The 14436-nt window shown below is 46.1% G+C and overlaps 2 protein-coding genes across 2 annotated transcripts; one reads left to right on the top strand and one right to left on the bottom strand.

The window, feature by feature from the left end:
* Positions 1-1662: 1662 nt before the first annotated feature.
* On the top strand, positions 1663-6529 carry GPR135 (G protein-coupled receptor 135). Its single transcript, XM_043472210.1, has one exon. It carries the CDS (start codon positions 3392-3394, stop codon positions 4880-4882), a length of 1491 nt encoding a protein of 496 aa, XP_043328145.1. The 5' UTR covers positions 1663-3391; the 3' UTR covers positions 4883-6529.
* Positions 6530-12298: 5769 nt separating this feature from the next.
* LOC122443707 (40S ribosomal protein S25) lies at positions 12299-12794 on the bottom strand. The gene has a single exon (XM_043472209.1). The coding sequence runs from the start codon at positions 12733-12735 to the stop codon at positions 12358-12360; it is 378 nt and encodes a 125-aa protein (XP_043328144.1). The 5' UTR covers positions 12736-12794; the 3' UTR covers positions 12299-12357.
* Between the last annotated feature and the right edge of the window lie 1642 nt (positions 12795-14436).

The following is a 14436-nucleotide window of genomic DNA, read 5'->3' as shown; positions in this document are numbered from 1 at the left end:
ATGGTTTTTCCAGTAATCATGTACAGATGTGAGAGCTGGACAATAAAAAAGGCTGAGCACCAAAGAATTGATACTTTGGAACTGTGATGCTGGAGAAGACTCTTGAGAGTCCCTTGGACAGCAAGGAGATCAAACCAGTCTATCCTAAAGGAAATTGTCCTGAATATTCACTGGAAGGACTGATGCTAAAGCTGAACGTCCAATACTTTGGCCATGTGATGCAAAGAGCCGACTCATTGGTAAAGGCTCTGATAATGGGGAAGATTGAAGGTAGAAGGAGAAAGGGATGACAGAGGATGAGATGGTTGCATGGACCACTGACTCAATGGACATGAGTTTGAGCAATCTCCGGGAGATGGTGAAGGACGGGGGAGCCTGGTGTCTGTAGTCCATGGGGTCAAAAAGAGTCAGACACGACTGAGCGACTGAACAACAGAGTTTACGTAATCCATGGTGGATGCTGGTGCTTGCTTCTGGCAGGCAAGTGTGGTACATTTTGGAGCAGGAACCTCTATTCCCTTGGTGCAGAGCTCTAGGGAATAGGAGCCAGGAACTTGGGTTCTATCCTCAGCTTCTTGTTTGTGCTCTTTCGACCTATCTGCTGATGCTCTGAGGTGGATGTCTGTGGATTTGGTCAGCACCATTCCTTTCCCCCTTCTTTTATCAACAACACTCCTTTTCCTTTGGGAAACTATCCATCCCCAGCATGTAGCCTTGCTGAGGCCGCCAGGCAAGGGGTACTCCAGTCAGACTCTCCCCACCAAGACCTGGGATCTTACAAGAAATGACATAAGGTCTGAAAAATGGTCGAAGCAGACTTACTCCTGTAGATCCCTAAAGAGATCAGTCTCAGTTCCTTTCTGCTATCTCTACCTGTGGAGTTGCCCTGACCTCTCTTGCTCTTGGGGTTAGCTGTTAAGACTATCCTTTTGAATTCCCCCTACCCTTCTAGCCAGTTCTGTTTTTGCTTAAATGAGACAGAAACCTCATTGTATTGCTTATATCCAAAGACCCCAATCCAGATACTAATCCTTAAAATCTCTTCCCCTCCTTCACTGTAAATCCTTAGTTCAGACTCTTGTCATTTCTCTCCTGGGCTATTATAATGCCTTTTCTTAACTGGTCTCCCAGTTGCCAGACTCTTCCTATAGTCATTGTATGTTTAAACATCTATGACATTGTAATATATTTGTGTTTGCCTAAAACTGTAAGGGTCTTTGGGCTGGGATCCTTGTTTCTGAAAACCTAGTACAGAGAAGGTTTTTTTTAAAAAAAACAAAACTAATCTATTATATATTTTTGTCTTAGTTCAGTGGTTTTCAGCTGAAGTTGGCCCCCCTCTCACCCTCTTCCCCACCATTTTGCAATGTCTGAAGACATTTTTAGTTGTCACTACTGCCATCTCATGGGTAGCGACTAGGGATACTGTTAAACATCCTGCAATGCATAGGGTAGCCTCCACAATAAAGAATTATCTGGCTCAAATGTCAATAATGCTGAGACCAAGAAAGCAAGTCTTATTTTACCACCCTGCTGTGCCATGTTTAGTTGCTCAGTTGTGTCTGATTCTTTGCGATCCCATGGACTGTAGCCCACCAGGCCTCTCTGTCCGTGGGGATTCTCCAGGCAAGAATACTAGAGTGGATTGCCATGTCCTCCTCCAGAGGATCTTCCCAACTCAGGGATCGAACCCAAGTCTCCCGCATTGCAGGCGGATTCTTTACCATCGGAGCCACAAGGAAAGCCCTTTTACCACCTTAAATGAACTTTATTTATACTGTAAGTTTCCAGTAGGATATTTTTCCCACCCAAATGAGCACCCAAAACACTAATATTGTTGATACTGAGGCCTGAAAGTATACTAGTCATTCTTTAGATCAGTGTTTCTCAAACTTGCATCAGAATCTCTTGCAGGGCTGGTGGCTGGGCTCCATCTGCAGAGTCTCAGATTCAGTAGATTTGCGGTAGGGCCAGAGAATCTGCATTTCTAACAAGTTCCCAGGTCATGCCAATGCCACTGGTCCAGGGTCCACACTTTGCAGACCACTGCTTTAGAGAACCTAAGGGTTTATTACACTTTCCCCCGTAAGATGCCATGCCCAGAAAGCTTTCCTGAGCAGGCAGACCCTTCTTGTTCATGAAATCTTCCTGCCAGATACCTGGAGCTGCATCTGTGGCAACTCCAGCACCTTAAACTCAAAACATACCACCTTCCAGAGAACTGACAAAGACTGACAGCAGAGCAAGGAAGCAGTGACTGTCCCCTCCTCCCTGACACATGTGAGACAGTAACGGTCCTGAGGGCCAGGCCCTTGAAAACAAGGTGGCATCCCTTCTCCAGGATCCGTATCCTGGCTCCTCAGAGCACCTGTATCAGAATCACATTGAGGTTTTTGATACATGGGCCCATCCTCAGTAATCCTGGGAGTCAGCCAGTGACTGCATTTTAATAAGCTTACTACATCAGTGGTTCTCAAAGCCTGGTCCTTGGACCAGCAATATCATACACCCAGTAACGTGTTAGAAATGCAGATTTTCAGACAGGACCCCATACCTACTGAATCTGAACCCCTGAAGTTGGATCCAGCCACTTGTGTTTTAACAAGCCTTCCAGGTCAGCAGTCCCCAACTTTTTTGGCACCAGGGACCGGTTTCCTGGAAGACAGTTTTCTCAGACAGAGCTGGGTGAGGCAATGGTTTAGGTTTCACCCCCTGCCCACCTCCTGCTGTGCAGTGTGGTTTGAACAGGCCAGGGACACCTACCCGTCTGTGGCCTGGGGGTTGGAGACCCCTGCTCTAGGTGACTCTTGCCTGCTTAAGTTTGAGAATACCTAGTTTAAGTACTTCTGCTCCCTCATGTTTAAGATCTCCGAATTTAGACTGTTTTCCTCTTCAGGTTCTAGATTCCTTTCCTACTTGTAGATGCCAGAAGCACCCACAGGAAGCAACCAACCCCCTCTCCCCTCCCTACCTCTGTAGAACATGTATGTGGAACCAGAGTGTGAGAGTAAACTCCTATAGAATTTGGTCATCGATATGAGGGCCACTCCCGTTTTAATCTGGCCGGGCAGTGGGCCCCAGGAGCTCCACCTGGCACTCTCTGAAGCCCACCCACCCTGGCCGCGAAACCTCAGGGAGAGGTGATGTCCTGGACACGCTTTTCCAAGGGTTCTCGGCCCGCGGCCCGCCCCGCGCTCCTGCGTAAACACGCGGTTCCCTCGGCAACGCCTGGAACGCACGTCAAAGGCTCCGCGAGTCTCGGGCGACGGTCACCCCTCCGGCCGAGCGCGACCCCCGGCAGAGGCCTCTCGGCCCGGCCCCGAGCCACCTCGGGCTTGCGGCCTCCTCCCCTGGTGCGGGATGAGCAGACCTGCGGCCGCCGCGGGGCCCCATGGAGGAGCAGCCGCCGCCGCCGCCGGTCCGCCCGCCAGTGAGCACGGCCTTATCGGGCAGCCCACACCCCGGCGCCCCCTCCCCGGCCGGCACGCCTGGCGGGACCTCCTCCGCGGCGACGGCGGCGGCCGTGCTTTCCTTCAGCACCGCGGCGGCCGCGGCGCTGGGGAACCGGAGCGACGTGAGCGGGGCCGACAGCACTGGCGCCGCGGCTGGCGGCGGCCTCGGCGGGCGCGGGGCGGCGGGGGCGGCGGGGAGGCCGCGGCTGGGCCCCGAGGCGGCGCCGCTGCTGTCGCACGGGGCGGCGGTGGCGGCCCAGGCGCTGGTCCTCCTGCTCATCTTCCTGCTGTCTAGCCTGGGCAACTGCGCCGTGATGGGGGCCATCGTGAAGCACCGGCAGCTCCGCACTGTCACTAACGCCTTCATCCTGTCCCTGTCCCTGTCGGATCTGCTCACGGCGCTGCTCTGCCTGCCCGCCGCCTTCCTGGACCTCTTCACGCCGCCGGGCGGCTCGGCGCCTGCCGCCGCCGCCGCCGCGGGGCCCTGGAGCGGCTTCTGCGCGGCCAGCCGCTTCTTCAGCTCGTGCTTCGGCATCGTGTCCACGCTCAGCGTGGCCCTCATCTCTCTGGACCGCTACTGCGCCATCGTGCGGCCGCCGCGGGAGAAGATAGGGCGCCGCCGCGCGCTGCAGCTGCTGGCGGGCGCCTGGCTGGCGGCCCTGGGCTTCTCCTTGCCCTGGGAGCTGCTCCTCGCGCCCGGGGAGGCCCCGGCGGCGGCGCACAGCTTCCACCGCTGCCTGTACCGGACGTCTCCGGACCCCGCGCAGCTGGGCGCGGCCTACAGCGTGGGGTTGGTGGTGGCCTGTTACCTGCTGCCCTTCCTACTCATGTGCTTCTGCCATTACCACATCTGCAAGACCGTGCGCCTGTCGGACGTGCGCGTGCGGCCCCTGACCACCTACGCGCGCGTGCTGCGCTTCTTCAGCGACGTGCGCACGGCCACCACCGTGCTCATCATGATCGTCTCCGTCATCTGCTGCTGGGGGCCCTACTGCTTCCTGGTGCTGCTGGCCGCCGCCCGGCGGGCCCAGGCCGCGCAGTCTCCCTCTCTCCTCAACGTGGTGGCCGTCTGGCTGACCTGGGCCAACGGGGCCATCAACCCTGTCATCTATGCCGTTCGCAACCCCAACATTTCGATGCTCCTAGGGCGCAACCGGGAAGAGGGTTACAGGACTAGGAACGTGGACGCTCTCCTGCCCAACCAGGGCCGGGCTCTGCAGGCTGGAAGCCTCAATCCCCTACGAAACCGCTATACCAACCGCCTGGGGGCCTGCAGCACGATGTCCTCTTCCAACCCGACCGGCGGGGTGGCAGGGGATATGGCCATGTGGGCTCGCAAAAATCCAGTTGTGCTTTTCTGTCGGGAGGGACCACCAGATCCTGTGACAGCAGCGGCTAAACAATCTGGAGCCGGGGATACCAGCCTCTAAGGAGGGCTGGGATGCACAGCTTATGAAGGCAGATTTCCACCCACTTCTGTTAACTAGCGGGGAGAATCGTGCATTTCATAAAGCCAAGCGTTTAAAGAAGAGACAGAGGGGAAGGCTTACCCCTTCCCTCCAAACAACATAACAAGACAATGTCCTTTCCTTCAGAAGTGCCAAAAGGAATGTAAAATGCAAAAATTAAAACGATCTTACACCACACAACCAAGCATTGTGAACTGTCAGTGCCCAAAATGACAAAAATAAAATTCACAATTACTGAAAAGCTGATGTTACAGGAATCACACTGTGAAACAAACCAAAAAACTCATTGAATGCGACTGGTATTTGTTCATATACAGAGTTCCAGGAAAGAATGAAGACCTTAAGAACTGCTTGAAGGCCCCTCTACATCACCAGCATTCAAGGGAACTTCAGATTTCTAGAACCTGCACCTCTGACACATGCCTAGGGTGCTTAGGAGTAGAAATGTTTATCTGGCTTTACAACTTTGGTGCATTTCCTTCCCACTCCCTCCCCATAATCTCTGTGGGAAATTTTAAATTTAAAACCATTTTAGGATTTTGAAGGTGATTTATTACTATAAAATTCAACCCTTTGAGGGGCGAACAGAAGTATGAACATAAATGTGGATAATTTTTAAAGTATTTTGAGATTACATTTAGAAATTAGTGTGCCACATCAAACCCCCCCCCCCCCCCAAATATTTGCCTTGGAAGTTTTGAGACTTTCACCTTACTCTAACCTGCTACTTTTGTTTCTAATGACTTAGAGGTGCCACTCTCAGAAATCTTTCACATTCTTAAATGATTTTCATAGTAGAAAGTCTTTGCATTTGAAGTAAATTTGATTTTTGGATGCAGCCAAAAATGTAATTTGAAGTCAAGTTGATTGAATCATGTGAATAATGCATATATACATAATAGGAGAACTCTATGAAGTAATCGACTTGGCTATCCTACATAGCTTTCAACTAATCGAAAATGATTCCAAAGAGGAATTCAAAAAATATTTTGAGAAGTGGATGCATTCTTGGAATGAGCATAAGGCTCTCCAAGAAGATCATGTTCTACTTTTGGAAGTTTCGGTATGTTTGTTTTTAAAAAAAGTTACTTTATAGACATGACATCTAAAATAATGTGATCTTTATTTGAAAGGAAAATGGCTGTGAGATTATTATATGTAATAGAGTATTCATAACTTAAGCATAAAGTCAGAGAGTTACTTTAATCAAACTGGGAATACCTTCAGAAAGGTGCAAAACAAAGATGCTTTTTTAAAAAAATTCAATATACGATTCAGAATTTGTATGGGTGAAATTTCTCCTGTTAAATGCCACTGTACAGAGAATCATTTGCTCAGAATTTTGAAAGATGCTTTTTGTGTTTTCACCCTTTTTTCCATCTTACTCCTTTTCTTCAGTGTTTCACAGCCTTAATTGAATAAGTACTTTAAACTAGATATGAAACATCAGCTCTCCTCTAAAGATTTTAATGTGAAATGGCCATCTTTTTTTCCTTGTAAAGTATTTAAACATCTTTGTTAGTATTTAATTTTGTGTGTGTGACAGATGGGTATATGTCATTATTTTGTAATCAAAGATGGAAATATATGATTCTTGTCAGAACTAAAGATGTTTTAATGTTTTTCCCTTTCTCAAGGCATAACACAACCAGAAGTTTATGAATTATCTGTATATATCTTCCTACACTAAGTGTAGTACAGAGTAGATGAGATCATCTCTCCTTTTTAGCACTTACTATAACAGTCAGTGCAGCTGAACTCAAGTTTAACAGGTATATCCTGTTAAAGGCAGAAAAAAACCAGTCATGTATTTTTCACACTGTGAGAAAATGGAAGTCATGTCTGGTATTTAGAGGAAAAAGATAAAGTCTTCCAATTACAAAATTGAAATTCAACAGCTATGAATAGAGGTGGAAAAAGAGAAACCTTAGGGGAAGGAGCAAACATGTTGCAATAAGGAGAAGGAGAAGAATTGAAGGAAGGCATTTAAAAATAAACATAACATGAGATAAACCTGCTTCATGAGTGAGGGAGCAAATCCATGAGACGGCACTCTAGGGTAGTGGCATGAAGGACTGTAAGCAGAGAAAGAATTCCCACTGTAACTCTTGGTAGGCAGACGTAGGAAGTTTTAGGAAGGGGATGGCTTGGGAAGGAGATTGTTCTGTTAGTGGTTCTAAGAGGAATGGTGGGTAAGAATGGAGAGAGAGAGAAAATCGCTAATATCTTACTGAACAATTTACAGTGTTATGTTTGTTTTTAAATGTGAGGTTATTCAACTGGTCAGTGATAGAACTAGAACTTGAACCTCAGAGCTCCATATTCCCTTCTCTATTCTCTATTGCCCCCACAAAGATCCCTGAAAAGAGCCACTGAGGAAGAGAAGTTGTGGTACTGTCATCATCACCAACACCATGATCATCACCATCATCTACTGGTTTTATTTTGTATGTCATGTAGAACAACTTCCTGGAGTGCTAAGGATACTGAAGGGTAGAAATCACATTACCTGCCTTAAGAGGGCATACAGCCTAATTGAAGACTTTGTGCTGTATAAAAATTGGCCATAATCAGTACTCTTTAGTTTATCTGTGAGGAAGAAAGGGTGCAGCATTTTCAGAAGTGGTTATCAAAGAGAGGAGATGGATCTGGAAGCAAAAGACATGTAGATAAAGTCCAAGAGCCATCTGGTCCAGTTGTAAGTACTTGGAGACAAAAATTAGTGCCTTGAATAAAAGAGGTGAAAGAATGACCTGAATATTTAAGACTTAGATCTTTCCTCATGACTCTGTGGAAAAAGGAGAAAGAGAAGCTTTGCAATATTGGCATGTATTAAATATTGCTTAGACATAAGGCCAGAATATAATTCTTCATATCTCATTCTGCTCCCAGCTCAAGTATTTCATTTAAATTGCAATAACAAGTCATACTTAGCATAGTACATGCATTAGCTCATTTAATCCTCAAAACATCCTTCTAAGTGGGGGAGGGGTGTTATTATCACACAACCCATTTTACAGATGAAAATACTGAAGCACACACAGGCTTTGTCTAAGATCACACAGGAAGTAAGTGCTACTGTTTATAATAGCCAGGACATGGAAGCAACCTAGATGCCCATCAGCAGATGAATGGATAAGGAAGCTGTGGTACATATACACCATGGAATATTACTCAGCTGTTAAAAAGAATTCATTTGAGTCAGTTCTAATGAGATGGATGAAACTGGAGCCCATTATACAGAGTGAAGTAAGCCAGAAAGATAAAGAACATTACAGCATACTGACACATATATATGGAATTTAGAAAGATGGTAATGATAACCCTATATGCAAAACAGAAAAAGAGACACAGATGTACAGAACAGACTTTTGGACTCTGTGGGAGAAGGCGAGGGTGGGATGTTTCGAGAGAACAGCATGTATATTATCTAGGGTGAAACAGGTCACCAGCCCAGGTGGGATGCATGAGACAAGTGCTCGGGCCTGGTGCACTGGGAAGACCCAGAGGGATCAGGTGGAGAGGGAGGTGGGAGGGGGGATCGGGATGGGGAATACATGTAAATCCATGGCTGATTCATATCAATGTATGACAAAACCCACTGCAATGTTGTGAAGTAATTAGCCTCCAACTAATAAAAATAAATGAAAAAAAAAAAAAGAGAGAAATAAGTGCTAGATTTGCCCCTAGCAGACAGGTGCCAGAAGTCTCATCTTAACCACTAAACAGTACTGCTTCTCTAATTTGTAAAAGATAATGGGAAACCTGGAAAAGAGCCCACGAAGATAAAAACAGGACTTCCTAGGTGACACTAGTGGTAAAGAATCTGCCTGTCAGTGCAGGAGACATAAGAGACTTGGGTTCAATCCCTGAGTTGGGAAAGTCCCCTGGAGGAGAGCATGGCAACCCACTCCAGTATTCTTGCCTAGAGACTTCCATGGACCCAGGAACCTGGTGGGCTACAGTTCAGAGGGTTGCAAAGAATTGTACACAACTGAAGAGACAGCACAGTACAGATAAAAACAATTATCAAAGTAATGGGAAATAGATATCATAAAATTTAAAAGAAAGTATTTGTTTAATTTGGGGAACAGCTATATAAGATGTGTGTTTTAAAAATATATGGAGAGATTTTGAGCAGTTATTTTCTCATATAAACCCTGGATGATTCCAATCAATGGCCTTCTCCATTCCTGCTCCAGGGTGACTGAGCACAGCTGGAGAAAATTAAGTCAGATCAGTTAGTTCCCTCTGCACCTAGAACCCATAGTCTTGCCTGACCCTTCTACCCTACCCAGCAATCTGAATTTCTTCTCATCAGCTCACTCCTTCTGCCCACTTTAGTGACCCTTCAAACTTTCTCTGCTCAAACTTTTAACCAGTCCTTTCTTTTTGGAAGATCAGTTTTGCTCCTACTTCTTGAAGAAAATAGAAGCCATCAGATACAGATACCTTCATATTTTAGCCATCAAAGGAAACACGCTAAACTGAATTGACACCAGTTCTCAGTTCTGTCTTTCTAGTAGTAAATAGTCTGGTCTCCTCAACAGCCTCAGGAACCTCATGCTGTCAATCGGTTCCTTTTTGTGGTATCCTTAGCCTTTCCTGCTGAATCAAATCCTTCCCATAAGTTCTTAAGCATTCTCACTTAAAAGGGAAAAACAAAACCTCTCCAGTTTATCCATCCCGTTTCTCTCACTCTGCCCCTGCCCTTCAACTAAACCTGTCAAAAGAATTGCCTATACTTTTACAGATCTAGATCCTAGTCCATAATGTTCATGGTGCAAGAAAGTCACTTTTATGCAACTCAATTTTCCCCAATCCCCTATTCTGCCAGATGGCAGAAACTTAAGATGGGTTTAAATAAGCCCAGTCTCTATGGAGTTTTCTGGCACCAAGACCCAGTGAATGTCAGTCTTCAGTGGTCATCTGTATTGCATCCACTGAAGTACCCATCCATGTGTCTCTGGTCACATCCATAGAAAGTTGTGTGAATTATCCCTACTCAATCTGAGAGATTAACAAATGTCTGTATAGTCAAGGCTATGGTTTTTCCAGTAGTCATGTATGGATGTGAGAGTTGGACTATAAAGAAAGCTGAGCACTAAAGAATTGATGCTTTTGAACCATGGTATTGGAGGAGACTCTTGAGAGTCCCTTGGACTGCAATGAAGATCCAAGCAGTCCATCCTAAAGGAAATCAGTCATGAATATTCATTGGAAGGACTGATGCCTAAGCTGAAACTTCAGTACTTTGGCCACCTGATGTGAAGAACTGACTCATTGGAAAAGACCCTGATGCTGGGAAAGATTGAAGGCAGAAGAAGAAGGGATGACAGAGGATGATTTGGTTGGATGGCATCACCAACTTAATGGACATGAGTTTGAGTAAACTCCAGGAGCTGGTGATGGACAGGGAAGCCTGGCCTGCTGCAGTCCATGGGGTTGCAAAGAGTCAGACACAACTGAGTGACTGAACTGAATATGAGAGAACACAGCTCTTAACTTAGCCAACTTCAGAGCCCTTTTTTGGACACAAAGAGTATTACTCCGTCTCAGCACCAAAAGAGGGCTGTGACAACCCCTATAATGCTATCTCAGGTTGGTTTTTTTCAATTGATTTTGAATATTTTTGAGGAGCCCTGTGACTTGAAACTTTTTAGTATCATTGGGTCAATAAATCAAAATGATAAATAAAGTATATGTTGGAGGTTCTACTTAAGAAACGACAGTGAGGAGCCATGTGGCCTGCTCTTCAGTGAAACAAGTGTAGCTGGTGAAAATTATTTAAAAAGCAACCATTTGAAGTCTTTGGATTGTCATAAGAGCAAAACGATGGGTAACGGTTAGTCAAATTCATTTCATCTGCCTTCATGAATTAAATTCATTTTAAGACTTGCGTGTCCTCCAAGCAGCATATGGCCTAAGATGTTGGCCCAAGTTATTTTCCAGAAACTTGGAGTCAGCTGCATCTAGTTTGAGCTGAGCTGATTAAGACTGGGGAGGACCCCCCAGCCTCCAACTGGGCATGCTCTAGTGTCCTCTCTGTAACCTTTTGCTGTCAGATGGCTGAAAACTCCACCCTCAGATGATGCTAAGCACCTACACGTTTGAACTACAGGTGCCTGCAGCTTAGTTACACCTGTCTTCGTTACAGACAGTTACTGCGCCTTTTCCCAATGACCTTTCCCACTCTCCCCACACCTCTGACTGCCCGGCTTCTTTATTCCTTATCCCATGAGCACCCGCGCCCTTGCCTTTGGGGAGGCGGATTTGAGATTCCTTCATCCATCTCGCTTGACCGCCATGCGAATAAACCCTGTCTCTGCTACACGACTCAGTGTCTCAGCATTTCACTTGCTGTAAGTTGGGCAAGATGAACCTGGCTCAGTAACAAGAGCATGTAGCAGATGAAGACACGTTTATGAAAGAAAGTCCACTAGAACTCAGTAAGAACAGCAACAGTGGGTAGAACTTGAATTATAACCCACTCCTTCTCTCAGCTCACTGCAACAGAAACTCCATTTCAGGTGAGTATAGCCGAGACCCCAGGGCTCCTGCTTTCCCCAGTTCCCAGTCCAGCACTGTGGTAGCTTCTTGGGAGGAGCAGGTGACAAGAACTTCTCATCTTTCCAGCTGCATGTTGCAGAGACTAAGTCCCAAGTGCTGCAGCCACAGTGATTGGGAGTTCTCTTCCAGCTGGTCCCATTCACAGGGTGGTTCTTAGCCTCGGGGCAGTGTGCTGGGAATATTGGCACGTGATTGTCCTCACCCAGATTGTTGGTGGAACACTCTGCTAGAGACGACTACGAAGCTGAGAAGATTAGAGCCTACTGTCTCCACCACTGCCCTGCTCCTATAGTGGGGTATAACTCCAAAAGAGGCAGGTACCCCCAAAGAAGTAACCCACTCTTTTCCCCAACTTCAGAGCAGTGGTCAGGTTCTGATCAGTGGTATGGACAGGACAAGCAGAGAGTCCTGAAGCTCTCGCTAAGGAACTAACTTTACTTGAAATAGAGTGTGAGGAAGTTCAAGTTTAAGAGCATTCTCAGAAACAGTGCATTTTTGTGTAAACAAAATCTGGGGGCCTGGTATCTTCTTGAGCTTTACAAACTAAGCCTTAAGTCAACTAGTTTACCAGAGAGAATCAGGGAAAGATATTTAAAAATATGTCATTTGAGCAATTCCGCTGCTCAATTTATAAAAATATTCACAAATATGGGCAGAGATTTAGAGATGATTTTCACTGTGTTATCACTGAGAGTAACTAAAACACCCAATGATAACTGGTTAATAAATGATATGTTTATACAAAGAAATATAGTCATTATGAATTGTTTTGTGCACATTTAATACGTTGCGAAAATCCTCATAATCTTTTTTTTTTTTATTTAATAAAGTTTTATTTTTTAAAATATACAGCTGGTGGGACCTGTTCATGCATCTTCACCAGCAGCTGGGGCATCTCCACCCTTGGTGTTTCTGGTGTAAATCACTTGAGCTCTGTGCTTTGAAACCAGTTTAATAAGTCCTTTACTAAGGAGTTCCTGAAGGGCTGCTCTGGCCAGGGAACCACGAATCTTCAGTCTCTCAGAGACGACAGCTGGAGTTATAAGCTTATAGTTGGGAACTTCTTTACAGAGTTTGTCATATGTTGCTTTGTCAAACAAGACTAGGTTATTGAGCTTGTCCCGAACTTTGCCTTTGGACCACTTCTTCTTTTTGGCCTTGCCCCCAGATTTGTTCACTGGATCTTTGTCTTTCTTGGCCGACTTTCCGGCATCTTTCTTCTTCTTGTCGTCCTTGGGCGGCATAGCGAAGGCCGGAGAGCAACTGCGACCACTGCCGCCTCGCTAAGATGTCGGACAAAAAAAAATCCTCATAATTTTAACTGAAGCAAAATTCAGAACTGAATGCTCAGGGTAACCCTACTTTTTTAATGAATGCACACACAGGAAAAGACTAGATGTAAATATATCGCAGTGTTAACAGTGGTGGTATTACTGTTCCAAGGGCTTCCCAGGTGGCGCTAGTGGTAAAGAACCCACCTTCTAATGCAGGAGACTTAAGAGATGTGGGGTTCGATTCCTGGGTCAGGAAGATCCCCTGGAGTAGGGCATGGCAACCCACCCCAGTATTCTTGCCGGGAGAATCCTATGGACAGAAGACCCTGGCAGGCTAAGTCCGCAGAGTTGCAAAGAGTCCGACACAACTGAAGTGACTTAGCACACATGGACTGTAGCCCACCAGGCTCCTCGGTCCATGGGATTTCCCAGGCAAGGATATTGATGTATGTTGTCATATCCTTTTCCAGGGGATCTTCCAACCCATGGATTGAACGCATGTCTCTTAATCTCCTGCATAGGCAAGTGGATTCTTTACTACTGAGCCCCCAGGGAAGCCCATGTGCTCCCCTTCTTAAAAGAACAACAAGCATATTGCATTAGGGTCCACAGAAATGGGAGGGACCTAACAGAAGCAGAAGATACTAAGAAGAGGTGGCAAGAATATACAGAAGAACTGTACAAAAAAGATCACGACCCAGATAATCACGATGGTGTGATCACTCACCTAGAGCCAGACATCCTGGAATGTGAAGTCAAGTGGGCCTTAGGAAGCAGCACTATGAACAAAGCTAGTGGAGGTGATGGAATTCCAGTTGAGCTATTTCAAATCCTGAAAGATGATGCTGTGAAAGTGCTGCACTCAATATGCCAACAGATTTGGAAAACTCAGCATTGGCCACAGGACTGGAAAAGGTCAGTTTTCATTCCAATCCCAAAGAAAGGCAATGCCAAAGAATGCTCAAACTACCACACAATTGCACTCATCTCACACACTAATAAAGTAATGCTTAAAATTCTCCAAGGCAGGCTTCAGCAGTACGTGAACCGTGAACTTCCAGATGTTCAAGCTGGTTTTAGAAAAGGCAGAGGAACCAGAGATCAAATTGCCAACATCCACTGGATCATCAAAAAAGCAAGAGAGTTCCAGAAAACATCTATTTCTGTTTTATTGACTATGCCAAAGCCTTTGACTGTGTGGATCACAATAAACTGTGGGAAATTCTGAAAGAGATGGGAATACCAGACCACCTGACCCACCTCTTGAGAAACCTATATGCGGGTCAGGGAGCAACAGTTAGAACTGGACATCCAACCATCTCATCCTCTGTCATCCCTTTCTCCTCCTGCCCTCAATCTTTCCCAGCATCAGGGTCTTTTCTAATGAGTCAGCTCTTGCATCAGGTGGCCAAAGTATTGGAGTTTCAGCTTCAGCATCAGTCCTTGCAATGAACACCCAGGACTGATCTCCTTTAGGATGGATTGGTTGGATCTCCTTGCAGTCCAAGGCACTCTCAAGAGTCTTCTCCAACACCACAGTTCAAAAGCATCAATTCTTCAGTATTCAGCTTTCTTTACAGTCCAACTCTCACATCTGTACATGACTACTGGAAAAACCATAGCCTTGACTAGATGGACCTTTGTTGGCAAAGTAATGTCTCTGCTTTTTAA

Source organism: Cervus canadensis, chromosome 6, assembly GCF_019320065.1.
Source record: "Cervus canadensis isolate Bull #8, Minnesota chromosome 6, ASM1932006v1, whole genome shotgun sequence".
NCBI lineage: Eukaryota > Metazoa > Chordata > Mammalia > Artiodactyla > Cervidae > Cervus > Cervus canadensis.
This window is presented reverse-complemented; position numbering and strand designations above follow the sequence as displayed.

Coding starts and splice junctions, on each gene's coding strand:
- GPR135 (XM_043472210.1), top strand. CDS start 3,392: ATGGAGGAGCAGCCGCCGCCGCCGCCGGTCCGCCCGCCAGTGAGCACG.
- LOC122443707 (XM_043472209.1), bottom strand. CDS start 12,735: ATGCCGCCCAAGGACGACAAGAAGAAGAAAGATGCCGGAAAGTCGGCC.